This window comes from Schistosoma haematobium, chromosome 2 (assembly GCF_000699445.3).
Source record: "Schistosoma haematobium chromosome 2, whole genome shotgun sequence".
Classification (NCBI taxonomy): Eukaryota; Metazoa; Platyhelminthes; class Trematoda; order Strigeidida; family Schistosomatidae; genus Schistosoma; species Schistosoma haematobium.
The window spans coordinates 27446400-27465682 of record NC_067197.1 but is presented as its reverse complement, the minus strand read 5'-3'; the positions used below and the strand labels follow the sequence as shown (position 1 = coordinate 27465682).

Sequence of the window (19283 nt, the reverse complement as noted above, 5' to 3'; positions counted from 1 at the left end):
CCTATGTAACATGCCCCACATGAGCAAGTAAATTTACATATACACACTGAAGTGGCCCAAAGCGAAAGTTTGTCCTTAACACACCCCAGAATGGTAGGTCGGCTAGAAAAAATGATTCGGAGCTTAGCTACGTGGAATGCTTTATTCAATGATTTCAAAATCCGTTTATTCAGGATTTCAGCAGCTGTGTCTCCTTTAAATTCCATATTCATAAAAAGAGTTTTCTCCTCTACTGTCGATGCTTTATCATGAAGTCTGGGTGCCAAGTTTCTATCAATGAATCTCGGTGGATAACCATTTTTGATGAGGATCTGTCGAAGATAAAATAGTTCCCCATCTATTGTATCATTGGAACAAATTCGCTTGATCCTCGAAGATAAAGAATGAATTAAGTTCCTAATGGGACCCAACTATGGAAGTTCGTGTATTGTCCATTCCAAGTAGGTTTTCTATATATCGATATCTGTAAAAAACCATCAGGCAGTCCTTTTAAACGGATATCAAGAAAATGAAATTCATGGTTTGTCTCTGCTTCTAAGGTGAATTGGATTGATGGGTGACAGTTATTGAAAATATTCAGGATATCATTGAGGTCACTATCTTCTTCGCAAATAACGAAAGTGTCATCCATATATCTCTTATATAAATGAAATCTCTCAACTATTGGTCGAAGTACCGAATTTTCTAGATTAGCCATAAAACAATCAGCCAGGAGAGGACCCAATGGAGAGCCCATTGCAACTCCATCTATTTGTCTATAGAAAACATCGATAAATCTAAATTGCACGTTGAGCGTACATCGTAGAAGTAGTTCTTTAAGGTAATGTTTCGGGATACACATCTCAAGATTATTGTTTTCAATATAGTCACATAAAAAGCAAATGGTTTCTGTGAGGAGAACATTTGTAAAAAGAGAAGTGACATCTAAGGAGAACATTTTCTTATCGGTTACGTTGATATTTCTAATTGAGTCGACAAAGTCAAGGAATCAAGAGAATTGTATTTGTTGATATGATTTTTAACAGGTTGTAGAATGTCAACTAGCCATTTAGCGATCAAGTGATAAGGAGAATTGTTCATATCAAGTATAGGACGTAGTGAGACATTATTCTTATGAACTTTTGGGAGTCCATATAGTCTTGGTATAACGGAACCCGATGGTTTGAGGTGTTCATAGAGGTCACAATTGATAATAGCCTCATCTTTCATTTTCTTTAATGTTTTAATTAGCATCTGTTCAGTTTTTTCAGTTGTGTCTTTTTGAACGGTCTCAGTAGAGAATTTGACAGGATCAGATAATATCGAAGATATTTTGGTAACATAGTCAAGATGATCCATAAGGACAATTCCTGCACCCTTGTCTGGGCGACATAACACTAAGTCCCGATTTCTCCGAAGACCAGATAATTGAGATTTATGTTCTTTTGTGAGTAATCGGCTAATTGTAGGTGTTTTATTTACATATTGATTGCAATAATCCACAAGAGTTGTTTTGAAATGCTCAAAATCTTTATTAGATACTGGAATAAGGTCATTTGTCTGTCGAATGAGGCTTTCAAACTAGATTTTAGCTTTAAGTTCATTAATGTTAGTAGAGGTTTGAAAATATAAGTAGCTACATAATGTACCGCTTTAAAGGTTACAAAATGTTCGGTAGATTTCTTCCTAATAGTCACTACCACAAAGCAGGTGAACTGATGGATTCAAAACAGAAATTTCTACTCATAGGTATTACGAATTATTTATTGTCTCATATTTCGATGAATGTTTCACTTATTGATAGGTGAAATCATATTTCGGGTTAAAATTATACTACATATTATTAAAGTTTATTGACATCTATTATATTGGCATATATCAAGGTAATGACAGATAAAAGTATCCCAGTATCGGAGCCACCAGTTAAGCCAATCAACAGGTATTATGGATGCTATCTGTTAATGTTCATTATGATAGTATACTCCAAGAAATCCTAAAATCTGTTGACACCTATAAAGTTTAGAATATGATTGCATTAAATGTTTTCAGTATTACACTCTCTTAATTAAACTAACAAATGTTAGGAGTTTAGGTACGTTGTGTTTAATCGTCGCCCCTGTACTGTTTGATATTTTTACAGTATTATTAAAGAATTGAAGAAGATTTATTATCAGTTTGTTGGGCTTTTAATGATCAAAACCGAAATGATTGAAATAGAGAATTAAAACAATATATAAGTGAACAATATTATAATAAAAAATAATGTTGTTCGTTTATATGTGATGTTATAATTTACAATATGGGATTCTAACGGTTACCAAATTAATATCTTAAGTGATGAATTAGTTCATCAATATGTTATCTTCATCGGTTTAACTAATTTGCTCCAGAAATAAGATATCTAGGAGACACTATGTCAACTACAGTGGATCACTAGCTAACGAAAAAAAGACAGTCTCTAGACAACTGTTATTATATATATTGATTGACCTAATAAATCTATATTACTTCTAAGTTCCTAAACATCAACTATCAACAAATCATTATGACAAACAAATTTTTTACCTGTACGGTTACACAGGGAGAAACATTTATTTCATGCCAGAAGCGTCTTGTGAATTTAGCCTTTTGGGATTCATGCATTCATGATAGCTATTATATTCAATGTGTTTCTAAAACCGTCTGTAGTTTGGTAATATCTGTCGTGGTATTCTACACTTTTATCATCCGTAAATATTTATTTTGATCTATAGAACTGTTCTGATGGTTATAAGCACCAGCAAATAACTGTTAAAAATTTGTCTTTCAAATTAACAAATGTACCTGACTGACGCGCAGATTTCGTTGACTTCCAATGTGAATCTAGTCGTTAATAATGCCGTTAACTTTATCCTTCCGATAACATTCATTTATAAGTTAACGCTTACAGTTACTTTTGTAACTGAAATATTTGGCATAGTTTTATATACTTATGGAGTCAGAAATCAAGCTTCTTAATCACATTTTTCAGACCATTGAGTAAGGGAAATGCAACAAGTATTGACAAGCTTAAATTCTCACTACGTGTTCACACCATTCCTGTTTTTATTAGGCATTATATTGAGTCATCAAACATTTAAATTTTATTGGTATTGAAGATCGATGGTGGGCGGCCTATGCTCCTCAACGAGGGGTAACTGGCATAAAAAGGTATTGAAGATCGTTATAACAAAACAAATGTAGCTCATTGAAGAATTATTACACCAGAAGTAAGAATAATACTGCAAAACATTAACATCAGTTTCTTTCTTCATTGTATCTTGACGAACAAGATGTTTCACGGGTTGGATAAAAAAAATACCTCAGGTGTTATAAATCTTATAAATAAGCAATATATTTTTTTTAAAATCAGATGTAATTTAACGAAAATAGGAAGGATTAAGCCATTAAAATAATCGATAAAATGGCCAAACCTATGCAAGTAGAAAAATTCGATAATATCTTTGAATTCATGAATTATAAGAAACAGTTCTACTGAAAAAAAGTTTATACGTAATTCAATGGATGTTTCATCGTAATTCCATGAATAACACTAAATATCATTACCATCTGCATGAACATTTTTCACTGTGCAGGATTTATTTAATCTAATGTTAGACATTAGAAGACTATAAGGAATGTAAACACGTGCTAGTATTATGGAAATTCTGGTGAAGAACTGAAGAATATATTCTTATTATGCAAAAAATGTGACTCTAAACTACTGGAACTCTGGTAGGCTCAGTATCTACCGATATTTTAAAAAGTCACTAATAATGAGTTAAGAAAAAAATGTTACTTCATGAAACGTATTTTAGACATTTTAGTTCTCGATTAGAATGAAGATTTTGACCAACAATATTGTACGAAATGAATATAGGTCTGTTCGATATGTAATATATTGCTTGAAGGGATAATCATTTATGATTCTGTCGTTGATCACCCGTATGAACTAATTAGACTAACTGAGTAGTAATTTAACAACACATTGGAAAAAATATTTCAACTCATTTGTGAATGAATTTTCTCTACGGCAATATTAACTTAAATTGAATCTTTAAAGCGTAATGTTTTAGATACATATTCTTCTACTAATGATAATGTGAAGTTACTGAGTTCTTGTTGACCTATTATAACTATATCACCCTTTCATGATATTGCCTGATAAATCGTCATATATGGTATAGCTAAAATTCTCAGGGTCTGCCTTGAACAAATGATCTTTTTTAGTTCCTTCTGGCTAGGAAAACTCATAGGTTCTAACTAAGAAACCATCTGAACGCACAACAGAATTTAACACTATGAGATGTGGTGCTGCTTATCAGTACAGTCATCATGTGTATCCATGAAACCAGCTGTCTTATACATGCAAGTACTGCTGCCTGAGTGATTTTGACGTTCAATAACGCTAGTCTACTAGTCAGTTGCCTGATGGTTGTTAGAATTCCATTCAGTGACGTCTGCACTGTCTTCTAAATGAAATAAACATACAAGTTTTCCTTTTCACAGAATTATCGAAAATCTGTCACCTCATTCTCAACCATTATACATAAACAGATTTTTTGGTTATTAACTTACTAGCAATCTATGATTATTCTTCATCTTCACATTACACTACTCACTTCCCTTTTCAAACATGCTTCGACTTTTAATTTTATTTTATATTGTATGTAATATTTAAAGTAAACAAATGAACTACAGAATGGAAATCTGAACTGCATTACTCAGTGCCGTCACATGAAACCGAGATACACTAGATAGATGTTTTATCTTTGCTAGCAGCTCGTGAGTAATGCTCACCATGAGCCTAAATAGAATCTATCTATCAATAATTGTCTTGTCAATTTTTATTCTTTATTAATAGAGCAACACAACCACCATTGCATAATTTAAATGAAGAAGCCAATGAAGATTCAAACCGTTTACCGCCAACAGAAGTAAAAAATTTGTCAAAAATTCAGCTACCAACAAAATCTTTAGATGATCAAAACTTTACATCTACACCAGTTACCACAGTTGTACCACTAACTACGGATCCAAATCCCATAATTGTTTCGACACAAACACTGATATCATATACAACATCAATAAATACAATAACAACAATGTCTGCAATGAATTCTACTAATCTGACACCAAATATACCATGTCACGATTTGCATAGAATTGAATTAAACATTGAGAAGTGTTTCGATAATTTTCATATAAAACTTAGTCAACAAATAAATGAAGTTGTTAAACGATTAGATAATTTAGAAGGACAAATTGTTGAATTACGAAATACTTTCCCAAATCCTATTAATACAAGTATAACTGAGCCAAAAATTGATCATTTACAATCGAATACTGCCATATCAACTACTACCAATAATAATAATAGTAATAATAATGTTAATAATAACGATAGTACTGCAAATAATCATTTCCCAAAGATCTGTATCAAATAAAAACCATGTTCAGCCAAAATGATATCATCATTCTATTGAACTTTGAAACTTCACTATTCATAAATCATAATCGTTCAGTTGTCAAATTAAGTCTCATGTTGTTTGCTTTTTATTATGATTATCGTCAGAGAAAAAAACCTTTTCGAATGTATAATTCAATCAGTATTATGTGTATACAGAAATGAGAAAAAGTTAATATTTGTAATATTTTTATTACACAAAACGAAATTCATGAAACAAACGATGAAGAATCGTTTCTTCGATAACATTCAATCATGTTTATGTAACAGTTTTTGTGTATTGCATAATCAAAAGAAAAAAGAAACATTTTACAAAGATTTTGTTTACAAAAAAGGATCTCTTTTCTTTCTTCTTCTTCTTCTTTTGGTATACAGTATTTAATCTTAACAAACTATATTCAATAGAAATCATAGTAAACAAACTGAATTACTTTATTTTAAGAAAGTATGAATGAACTGGGTTATTTTTCCCTTTTTTTGTGATGATTTTTCATGGTGAATTTTACAAGAATCATTTAAATCTCATGTAATTATTACTGTTTATCATTGTATAATAGAGTTATGTAATAACCATGTATGCATAAATTATTTTCATGTTGATTCAAATTAATAGTGGAAATGATTATAAAGTTAAAGAAATTCTTCTTAATTTATGTTTAGTGGCCTGAAATCTCACTTTTATAGTATCGTATGAATGTTTGTTATTGAAGTACACATGTTGTCATTTATTGTATATACTCATCGTTTGCTGATTGCTATCGAAATGTACATTCTACCAATCCTCATATGTAATTATCAACTTAAATCGCATTAGTGAATAATCGAATTCAATAAGTCAAATATGAGAATGGATGGTTGAATACGTATATTTTGTACACTCACTGATCTGGACAGGAAATCAGATGTGTTGTAACTGTGACTGCAGATTAGACGGCAGCGAATTATCGATCGGACCAAAGACGCGTAAAACACGTAAGAACGACCTAGAGTCCCGATTGGCCCTGCTTCCCTGTCTAGCCCAGCCAGTTGAGTCCAGAACGCAAGTTTCAGCCTCTGAGATACTAATCATTATATTTCAAGCATACTGAGTTTATACACCAAACAAACCGACCACAACGTACCAATAAAATATGAAACAACATTTGTACAAGAATTAGCCAGATGTGGCTGTGAATGAGGGAGGTAGCGATTAACAGACAGGAAATAGTTCATGAATGGTAAATCGTATAATAATAGTTCATAGGTCAAAATAAAGCTCATAATAAGAGCGACATGAATATGAACAGTTTATTTCCATAACAATTATACGATAAAAATATACTCATAATATTGGTTCATAAATGGATCCTAAAAATTACCATTCATTTATTCCTGTCGGGATACAACAAGAGGGATGAAGCGAATAAAAGAGAGCAAAGCGAAATGATTTGCAATGGAGATGGCGTGTGAGCCAACTCCATTTAATCAAGGATTATTCGATATTTATAGTCACACAAAAATAAGCTACAGACATGTGGTGAGTAGGATAAGTAGTGTACACATAGATATGCGCTCATATAAAAACAGTCAAGATTGATGAGCGAATAATTAATAAGGTCAAAATATGACTCAATTAGAATGAATAGATTGGCTTATTTGAAAGCTAGAATGAGTTATATGGGCTTAACATAATAACCGACAATACAAATGGTACTATTGGAGAATTTAAATGATTAGATAGTGAAATTTTCATTTCTTTTGAAATTTCACAGTTAAGGTAAAGATGAATGAGTAGAATTGTTCGGAACTAAAGTATATATTTAATGAACTTAGATTGAAAAGTGTATGAGTTGTGTAACAACAGTGAAAACTGTAGTTAAGATATACTGAGGTTAATTGAAAGCATATGTTCTGTCATTTTTCATAAAGTTATGGTAACATGTATTGTATAGCAAGTTGAAATTGTATCGATCGAACAGAATATGTTGATAGTCAAAATTGTGATCAGGAAATAAATTTTCTAGAAAATCTCGTAGAGATAAAATAAATTACTTTCCGGAAATACAATTAAAATTATAAATATATCGTGACTATAATTTTACACTGGTTCTCAAGAGAACCAGAAGTTATACATACAATTCACAACCTCAACAACATAGCTTAATTCTGCGGTACAACCACACAGATACCAAGAACACTTCGGAAGTAGTCTCAGCAATTGGTGAGTGTTTAATTTCTTGTTATGTTGGAAAATCGGAATATATGTGGAATCTCATGCAACCTTATACTTCAGCTGACAGAAACTGTGAAATTTCAGGGTGTTATCAGGTCTTTGTGGACGTTCTGTATTTCTGTCGTTCCTCTGACTTTAATTATCCCCAATAAAATGCGACTGGTTGTTGACTTTTTCCTAAAACGTTAGCATGACATCGTTTTGTACATTATTACGTCTTTTTAATGACATCACGCTAATTCGCTTTTCCTTAAACCGAGAAGTGTCTGATACATACACCAGTAATATAACTTATTTATTTACATTTGCTAGTTAGCTAACTAATATGATTTCTTTCACAATCAATACATGATAACGTTCTGCTTATCTGATAGTTTATAAGAATCAACATAACATTTCTGCATTATAGATGATGCCAATTCATGATGAAAACCTTAGTTTTAATCGCTTACTCTAGCGTCCAAATGTAAATCCAAGTCTTAGTTCTTCACTTTAAATTTTAACCCTCATTTAACCCTAGTAAGTGGATGGTCATTTTCAAGGTCACTTAATCATCACCCAAAGGTCATCCATAAGTTATAGTCCCACCTCAAAGTTTTATTTATTGATAAAGATAAAATCCACAGTGGTCAACAAATACAGTTATACTAGTTCAATCTGATATAATCGACTACTTGAAATTTGTTATTTGAAGTTCATGTTAAATAACATATTGACTGTCTACAGTACATTTTGAAAGTTGAGAAATTAATAAACTCCCATGGGTTACGAAACAAGTACAAAGCAAAAATCCACAGAACAGTCGTTTATCATGGTGTAGAACATTACAGGAGTGAGCATATACTTCTGCATATAAAATTTAAACACATATTAACAGGACTTGCTTTGGACAAGATAACTTTATAAGGGGGACTCCAGATCTAAATCAGAAGTCAGAATAGATTATCCAGAATGGTTGTAGATAATGGATTGATTTAACTTAAAATACTGAACACTGGGTTACAGCTCAGTAAGCATACCTTATAGTCATCGACTCAAAACCTGAAGGTTCTGCGTTCTAACTCATAAGAAGTCATCGATGAACACTTTTGAGAAAACCTATGCTGAAACAACTATACGGTATTTTCTGACTTTCATCGATCGAGTAACTGTATTCAGACCTAAGTGGAAATTGTATAAATGTCTTTGAAACACCCCTTAATACTACAAATTTATTCCATGTATTTTATTTTCATGTTTTAACTTAAAATCAATTGTTTTCGAAAGTGGACAAACAAATTGAATTTCACTGATCAATAAATATTGGTTAAAGTTGGCTTTATCATCAATACGTAACTTATTCTGCCTTCTGACACTCAGTGACCATCAGTAACTTATGAAGAAGAAATACAAATTAAGCCACTTGGTAGATCATTTCTTTGCTTCCATTGCTATATACAAAATCTCGTGAAGTTCATTTGCATTGGTCGTTTGAATCTTCCCGTTGATATTATGGACCGCGATTGATAGGTTTCTTTCTAGTTATGTACATCTTGTAAACATTGTTTCAATACTACCATCAAGCTATAAGCATTTTAAGCGGAGTTGGATGGTGTCTTGTTATAAGACCCAGAGCGCACGTTTCGTCCAATGTAAGAATCGTAGGCAGGATGTACTTGGAACCCAGAGTGGGTGTACACTCAGAGAGTCCAACCTAGTACTGTTTGTTTCAACCACCATCGCGTTATTCACTTAGCTACTGAGTCCGAACAGTCACTCTTATGTGGGATGGGTATAAGATTTAATTCATTTTGAAACGGTTTAGATCATCCCGTTATTAATATTTTGAGTGGAATTTGATTAATCTTGGTTGGAATATGAAGATTGCCATTATGCAGCCATTAAGGTGCGAGTTAAGTTAGAATAAGTGAAATTTAGGACGCACATTTCGTCCTATTTGCGACTACTCAACCTAATGTTGATGTTCACACTGGAACTTGAGCACAGTACCTTTCACATTGAAAATCAAACGCGTCATCTCTCGACGTACTGAGTTCAGATAGCCACTCACCAATCGGAATATGTTTTAATTCATTTGTATTAATTATTTGATTCAGCTGCTAGTTCCCGTCCAATTCTGCTTAAAATGCTTACATGGCTTATGTTATTTTCTTCAATGAAATATGTTACTGTATAAATCTTTAATAAACGCTGAGCTACTTAATACTTTCAGATAAATAATCTAAATTTGTATTTACCTGCGTTTTTATACCTAATAAACTTGTATTTCAACTGATTAAAGTTATTTTTTGAGGTTTTTCTTGACAAAGTATTCAAGCAGAAATTTATAGGTACTTTCCAATCACTGTTTAGAGTTATGACTGATTGTTTTTCATAAATAATAGATTAATGAACAACACACAATCAGACGAATGCTTCAGTTGAGCAAGATAATCACATATAACAAACTATAATTAATTATTGGAGGTAGAAAGTCAAAACGTTATAGTCTGTCATCAAACCATGAATATTCATGGTTCATTAGTCATCATAAAAATAATATGTACAATTCACTGACTGATTACTGGTTATTACATAACTGATCTTTTTTCCCCATAAGAAATTGTTATTTGAGATTAAAAATAAACATTGAATGGTAGTTTGAAGATATGTAAAACATTTATGCATATTGATAGTTTTATTTAAATAGAAAGTCAATAAGTGAAGTTATAAATTTACCAGACAAATTCATTTGTTTGGTTGAATGACAATTTAGAAGCGGGTTTTGTGGAGATTTTAGAAATTTTCACTTATTGGAATCATGAGTCAATTGAAGCTAGACCACCATGGAAAACCTGAAAGCATTGGACAGCCATTACCAATGGGGTTCAACCAGGTCTGTTGTGAGATATCAGCTCACTGATGACAATGGTGTACGGTGGCGCAACTTCTTGGATTGGTTGAAGTTAGACATTAACACCGCTGGACTCCGGCCCAGTGGTCTATTTGGTTAAGCGCCTGGCGCGAGACCAGTAGGTCTTGGGTTCGAATCTCGCAGGGTGCGGGATCGTGGATGCGCACTGTTGAGGAGTCCCATACTAGGACGAGACGGCCGTCCAGTGCTTTCAAGTTTTCCATGGTGGTCTGGCTTCAATTGACTCATGATTTCAATCAGTAAATGACAATTCATACCGTGAAATGATATCAGTTAGAAAATATTAGAATAAGATCATTTAAATAAATCAGTATATGATGAATATCTACAGATTTTAGTGATGACCTTATACTTAAGATGTAACTACTTAAATGAAGAAAGTCATATTTCAATGTTTCTGTGAGACATTTAGTAAGCCTATTTCTAAAATTTATGCTAAAACATAATTTAGACAAGTATGGTCATTAAAATTGATTTATTTTCTCACATTATACAATTTTCTTAAGCCATGAATATGATCAACTTTAGCAATATTCAATAAGACAAATAAAATTATGAAAGTGATTTGCTAACATATTTGATTGGGATCAATTTTATTGAACTTGACCCATTAACCATAAAAACTAATCATGATAAGTCAAACATCATTTTCCTGCATGACTAGCTATTCAATAATGTAATTAGTATAGTTGTTAGTTTTATGATGTGATAATGGTTTATCGTATACAGTTGAAATCGAATTTAAAAAAAACAAAAACAAGTGGTTAATCATTTTCAATTATATTAGATAGTTGGATCAGTAGAATTCCTTAACCTATTGTCTGAAGGGATCATATTTACTGGAATATCTTCGATTTTGTATAATGTTTTTAGTATATCATGCTGAAAATTTCTAGACATCGAAGAATGGCTATTCAGCACCTCTAGATTTTCAATAGTTTCTCAATTAACATCGTATCGTGCTGTATAGTATCTTTAGACTCTAAAAGTCCGGACAATCGAGACTAATTAATTAGGTAAATATCAGTATGGGGTGTGGAGATTATAAAGTTTTTGATTGACATCATGAACCGATTGATGCTAGACCACCATAAAAAATATGGAAGCACTGGACGGCCGTTTTGTCCTATTATAGGACGCCTGAGCGGTACGCATCCACAATCCCGCTCGTGGGATTCGAACACAGGACTTTCGGTCTGGTCCTTCTTGGTGCAGATAGAGTACTACCGACTAAGTTCCAATGTGGCCACTAGTCTAGGTGACTGGACATTGCGTGCAATATGTTGAGATAAGATGGTGGTTGGAAGTAGTTAACAGGAAACCCTGGACCTGAGTTTCATGCTACTTGGCGCCCATCAGCAAGCTGTATCCGTAATCTAGGGGGAACTGACGCTGCCTGACGGATTCGATCTCGTGTCGCCTAGGTTCACAGTTAGAGACCCAGTGATTAATCAATTGTAAATACATCTCAGTCCTACAGGAGGTCAGTGGCGGCCCAAACAGCTCAGTGGTACATCTCTGCCTTTGAAGCTGGGCGACACGGTATCGAATCCATCGGACAGCATCAATTCCATCAAGATTATAAATACATCTTTCTGACGAGTGCCAAGTAGCACGAAACCTAGGTTCAGTGTTTCCTATTGACTATCCTCAACCACCATCTTAGTCCAGTTATCCTAATTTATGATAATAAACCACAATTTCTGTTTCACAGTTTTATTCTTAAATTCTTTGTTTACTCCAAATGAAAAGTTAGTAATTCATCAAAAACTAATAATTTAATTATTCAGTGAAATATCCATGCCATACAAAAAATGTTTAGCTTTTAGTTTCAAGAAAAAAGATTTATGGCTAAAATTAGAAATTCAGCAAACAAGGTGAATCATAAAATGAGATATAATTAGAAAATTCAAAAAAAAGTCTAGAAGTTCCTATCAATGAAAATAGGATTATAAATCTTTTCTTATTTGTTTTTTGTTACGCTTTACCTAAGCATTGCTGTCATGACATAAATTACTTGAACATTATGATAGAATGTTCTGGATGATAATTCTTCTCTTTTGATGGTTGAATTCATGGATCGATGCAAGTTAAATCACCATTGAAAACCTGAAAAAACTGAACGACCGTTGAGGAATTCCATACCAGGTTTTCATCGGTGGTTTAACTTACGTCGACACATGAATTCAAATATTAAACTTACTACAATCTCCACAAACTTCATTCTGGTTATAATTCTTTTTGGAACAGATTAGTTATGTATAAGTTATTACATTTATCCTCAAACTCAATGAACAAATTCTAAATATTGGCACAAATTTAAATAACCAATTTGCCATTGCGATGAATTCAGATAAAGTCATATTTACAATCTAGAATGAATTGACTTTCTATTTTGAGTACTAACTTTACTGAATCACTAGAATTGGGATTGTAAGTTAAATAATTTCATGACGTTTAGTTAATAAAGTATGTCACTATTCTAATGTAGATAATCATTGATCATTTTATGACAGTATCTGTCGACTTCTCTGAAGGTTCAAAAAAATCACTGAAGTTTCGTAGTATTGTTTTTTCATCATATTAAACTAAAAATTCAGATCAGTGAAGTCCCTCTTTTCAGTTTAAGGGTTTCGTATCACCAATAATAGTTGGTCATAGGCTCATTGCATAAACTACTCGTGAATGAGCACTTTAAAATTGTTTTAAGATATGCCACGATAGCTCTCTTGGGAGGTTTGTTTCCCAGAGGATCTACTGATGATATCTCTTGGGATAAAACTGAATAAGTTGCTCACCAACGTAAATATTTCCGTTTTCATTTTTTAATATATTCTGTAGAATCCTGTCTTAGTTCAATTTATACAGTTTGTTGATCACTTACATTACAAGATAATTTTCGCCTTTATGTTTTATCATGTTCAGTAATAATTGTGCTGTACACATATACGTCCTAAATAATACACATATCGATTTTATTATATTCATTTGGACTATAGTTACATTTACTTTAACAGAATAAGTAGATAATACGAAAATGATAGAAAAATATTGATTAATTTAACATAACCTTCCAAATACCCGGAGTAAATAATATTAGTTTTTCTTTATAATGCATTTCCATTCATCGCTTTACAAAATATCGAAACTAATTTGTTAAAAACTATTAAGTAAAAATGGATGGTGGCTAGCAGTGGAATCCTATTTTGGACTCGTCATCTGAATGTACATGGATCTCGGAGTTGATGTTCAGTTTGGGACTCAAATCTAGTACCTTTCACTTCAAACACTATCGCATTATCCACTTAGCTACTGAACCCTGATACCGACTAGCTTGTGCAATAAGGTGAAATTCCAATCCAGTTTTGCATTGTTTGTTTGAATCTTCACATTGATGTTTAGTACTGCAATTGATCAGTCTCTTATTGTCATATGTGCATACTGTGCTTAGAATGCTTGTGAATTAAGGCTATATCGAAGCAATACGCACTATATGCTTATATGCCAATAAGAGACTGATCATTTGCATTTCTAAACATCAATGGGATGATTCATGTAAACAATATCAAGTGACGTAAAAACCTTTGCCTATAGATATTTTCAAAGTGACTATGTGATTAGAATGAATAAACTATGTAATTAGATTAACTAAATTTCATGATGTTAGGCATTACAGTTTTCTTTTGTTTTAAATAAAAGCACATTGAATAAGGAAGTAGGTGAAAATTCTAAAAAACTGGCTAAAATGACGTTATTTACTTATTTATATTTTAGTATTATATTTGTTTTCATTGAAATACGTTGTATTTTCAGTTCCAAATTACAGAAATGGAAACTTATTATTAATGCTAAAAACAAAATAATCAAGTTTATAACATTCCTTGTTTACATTTAAGTGCATATATACTTGTTTCCCCTATTCATTTAAACTTATTTAATTGTTTATACATAAGACAAGCTATTTAGATACAGATTTTTATTTCAAATTTGCCGGAAGCATATTCCATTTAAACCGTGATTTTTCAATGAACCTTGTATGATAAGAGAGTAGACTTTGGTAATTGTAAATTCGCATGTGTATGAATATAAAACGACATAGTATACAACACTGTAGATGCTTGACCGGTCTGATCAGCCTAGCGTCCTATTATTGGTCCTTTGCTCACTTAGCCCGTCTAGTTGAGTCCAGAACACCAACAATAACTTCCGCTATGCGAATCAGTTATTTCATACATACTTAGTTTATATCCCAGGCAAAGAGTCCGCATCTCACCATAAAATAGGAAATAACATTTATACAAAGTAAAGCCAAAAGTGGCTGTGAAGATAGGAGACGGTAATCAGATAACTGAGTATAACTTAAGAACAGTAAATCGTACAATAATAATCTATAGGTCAAAATGAAGCTTATAATAAGAGGAATATAGATTTGCACAGTCTGTTTACTGGACAGTTACACAGTAACAATATATATATATATATAATATTAGTTTACCAATAGTTCTCGGAAGTTACTCGCAATTTAATCTTCACTAGGATATAACAACACCCATCAACTAAGATTATTGGTTTTACACCACTTTTTATACTGTACAATTGTCATGAATACTTACACATAATACTTATCTCACATTCGACATGGTTGATATTAACCGATGGCAGTAGCTCATAACGTTTTCTTAACCTGGAAATTATTTTTCCCAGATGATAATCAACTGTTAACAGATGATTAGTAGTGTTAGCTCTGTGGAGATTGCTTATACTAGAAAGAAACATATGTTACATTCAGTGTAGTTTTTAATAGATTGAGCAACGAAAGTCAACCGAAGAATTAAGTAAATTTAAAGTAATATTTTATTTATAAAAAGAGTGTTAGAGGAAGAATTAATAGTGGCTAGTAGTGGAATCCTCCTATTTGGGACTCGTCAGCTGGATGTACCTGCATCTCAGAGTTGATGTTCACTCCAGTACTAGTGCGCGGTACCGTTCGCTTGAAACACTATCGCGTTTTCCTTTTAGCCACTTGCTTGTGCAATGGGGTGAAGTTTAAATTCACTTGTTGTTTTACTTGCATATTCCCATTGTTATTTAAGACTGCAGTTGATCAGTCTCTTATTGTCATGTGTGCATTCGGTGCTGATTATCTCGGTATGGCCTTAAAACATAAGCTTTTTAAACAAAGATGGATAGTGGCTAGCAGTGAAATTGAGGACCCGAGTTTCGTCCTAGTCGAGACTCGTCAGCTAGATGTGCCTGCAATGGGAAGATACAAGTAAAATAACACCAAGTGAAGTGTTACAAGAAGTTTCAATAAGTTCTCATGATCATTTCAAATGGAACGAGCATTTGTGTTTCCTTTCTTACTAAATATTAGAGGAATTAAATTCAGGTCATTTTCTTTTGTTGTTTAATATTTAAATAAACTATTCTGAGATAATTCATTTCTGCAGCATATATATAAATAAACCAGATTTTTCAATACTACTAATAATTTGTTTTGTAAGTTTATATTAAACAACTTACATCACTTATCATATTTACTATAATTTATTCATTTCAAATCATTACTATTAGTGATTCATTGATAGAAAAATTGATCTGTTTGGTATTTAATCCCTTGTTGTATTCACGATGAATTAAAAGATTATCAGTTTTAGTTTATTAATTAAATGTTGAAAAAAGTGTCCTTGTTATACGTATATGTATATTACACATATACGTTACTGAAGTTGATTTTGATCTAAAGGTAAAACTATACAGAAACTGCTTAACTAGCATTTATATCGACTAAACTAAATTGTATCGTATTAGAATTAGTTTAGTTTAATTAACTATAAACATTCTAATGAAATCGTTATACTTATCAGTTAGATAGGAAAGAAAATTCTTAACATTCTAATGACTAGTTGATTAACTTTGCTTTAATAGAAGAAAGAAAAAATTACTGAAAGATTTGATGATAAATTTTCATAACGAATTTAACATTCTTCTAAAGTAACATTTTTAGACGACTATACATTAATTCAGGGTATTGATGATATAATGGTTGTTACTAGATTGGAAGATGCTAAACCTAACAATTAATGAGATTGAGAAGACATTTTACTGACTTAGTTTAAACTTCAATACAAAAGCTGTCTTGAAGAGTTATTCAAATACAATGTCAATTTAATTGGTTAATTATTTTATGAATAATGATAAAACGGTTTGATCGTAAAAATATGAAGTAACTGAATGTATAACAGATAATCCCTATTTGGATTGATGTTACTATGACCATGCATTGAACCAATCTATTAACTCAAGGTAGGTTTGAATTGTGCTTTGAAATAACTATAAATCAACACATAGGTAATAATCAAAGACTATTCCATTCACTCAATGAGTTCTATCGATAAGGATTGATAAAACTACAAATTTCAAAGTCCTTATCAGCATCTCTTAAACATTGGACCATTGTTCAAACATGTAGTTTAAATTACAATAAGGTTTTGTTATCAGTCAGTCAGTAACAACGTAGAACTTCGTACGTACGTACATCAGTTCGAGTTGCCACACCACATTAGCACAGAGATGCACTTGTCGATTCAAATCCCGTAGTGGTAGAGGTAGTAAGAGTATAAGCAGCAATCGGGAAGATTAGGGTTTGGAGATGTTATTTAAAGAGTATAATCCAGTGAAAGAAATTTGGAAAGAGGAAAAAAGGGACATGAAGAATTCAGAAGATTAGAATTTGGGAGAACACAGAGAGTGGATGCACCTGCGCCATTGCAAACAATTTTGAGCCATGTCATTCAGGGTCTCTAACCATCGGTTGCTGTCATCTCGCGGTCCCCAACCAGGTAGTCTACACCTACCAATATGGCTCAGTTCACTTGTCAGTGACTTCATGGACTTGTTCAATGTTTTGGTTCGGCCGCCCCTAGCTTTCTTCCAACCTACTCCTATACCACTGAACATAGCACGTCGAGGTAGTCGGTCGTTGGGCATACGTAACACGTGTCCCAGCCATCTCAACTGATGAAGTTTCACTACTTCATCAATTGATTTGCCATCCTTACCTAGTATCCGTTTCCTAACAACTGTGTTACTTACTCGATGGTCCCATGATATACGAGCAATGTTTCGAAGACACCTATGATCAAATACTAGTAGCCTACGGATATCCTCTACTCTTACCGGCCATGTTTCACTGCCATAAAGTAGGACGGAACGAACTGCTGCGCAGTAAACCCATCCTTTGGTTGATAGACGGATATCTCGCCCACGCCATAAATGACGCAAGTTGGCAAAAGCTAGTCGAGCCTTCTGTATCCGTGCTGAGATTTCGTCACACACTAAACCACAATGGCTGATGAGACTTCCAAGATAAGTGAAGCGGTCGACACACTCAACTACTTCACTCCCTAACACTAGTTCGGGTGTCGATGTAACCCAATCCTGAAGCAACATTTTGCATTTCGAGGGGGAGAATCGCATCCCGAACATGCTTGCATTGTTGCTTAGAGTGGTCAGAAGACTCTGCATTTTGTCAGCGTCTTCACCAAATAAAACTATGTCATCAGCATATTCTAAGTCAACAAGTGAACCTCCTGGTAGAAGTTCAACCCCTGTAAATTTAGATGAGGAGAGTGTTATCTCTAAAAGTACGTCAATGACAAAGTTGAACAAGAATGGGGAGAGTGGACAGCCCTGACGAACACCACTTAAAGTGATCAATTCTGATGACAGTTCGCCATAAGCTCTCACTCTACCAGTTGTGCTCGAGTATAGAGCCTTTATAAGGTTAATGTACTTCTTTGGTACTCCTTTCAGGTTATAAATTACTTAGATAATACCATAAGTTGCAAAAACATATTTATGAAAAATGTCGTCAGATGGGAACTAACTTTAACTAAATCAAGGAGAATAATTCACTGAATAGCTGAAATATTATGTTCCATGGTGTTGTTGTATTAAATGGAAAGTTTCAGGATAAGAAGATTAAAGTCTCAGTATTTTAATATGAATAAATTGTAACATTATTCTAGCAAAACAATGACTGAAATCCAAACTATATTACAACAATGTTTAACATCATTGTTATTTTATGTAATTACCCTGATGTCATCAGAGACATTTTGTAGTTGAGATTCTTAAGAAACTTCAGATTTTTATTCTACCATATATACCTTTAAATAAGAAGTTATTTCAAGATTAAATGACGAGAACAGTACACTGTTTGGAAGTGTTCAACGTCTCTACTGTCTCATGAAGGTGTACCACAAGGAGCTGTTCTTTCACCTCTTCTTTTCTCTTTTTCTGCATGATCATGGAGTTTCTATCTCTTTATATCTCTTAGAAATGAATGCGTCTTTGTTTCGTATTGAATGTTGGTCTGTTGTCAATGGTCTCATAGTTAATTCGTCTAAATGTCAAGCTGTTAACTTTAGCATGAGACATGAACAGCATCTAAACACCATTTCGAGATCACATTGCAGACTCTTTGATAAACACAGTGACGAAGGTCAATTACGTTGGTGTTACCCGTTCCTCTGATCTCTCTTGATTTTCTCATGTGTTACTGTTATAGAAGAAAGTTTTCCATCTGACTTAGTACATAAAGAGATTGCATACTCTTGGGATTACTCGATATTTACTCTTACAATTTGTCAATTCCTGCATATTACCTATTATTCTTCACTGTTCTCCAT

General features: G+C 32.9%; 1 protein-coding gene across 1 annotated transcript in view; it reads left to right on the top strand.

Annotated features, from left to right (window-relative positions):
* The window catches only part of KCNH5 (Potassium voltage-gated channel sub H member 5), a 96107-nt gene extending 89154 nt beyond the window's left edge, over positions 1-6953 (top strand). The window contains exon 11 of the mRNA XM_051214781.1: positions 4862-6953. Coding sequence (XP_051067965.1) covers positions 4862-5444 — 583 coding nt within the window. The 3' untranslated portion in view covers positions 5445-6953. The remainder of the gene's footprint in view (positions 1-4861) is intronic.
* The last annotated feature ends 12330 nt before the right edge of the window (positions 6954-19283 follow it).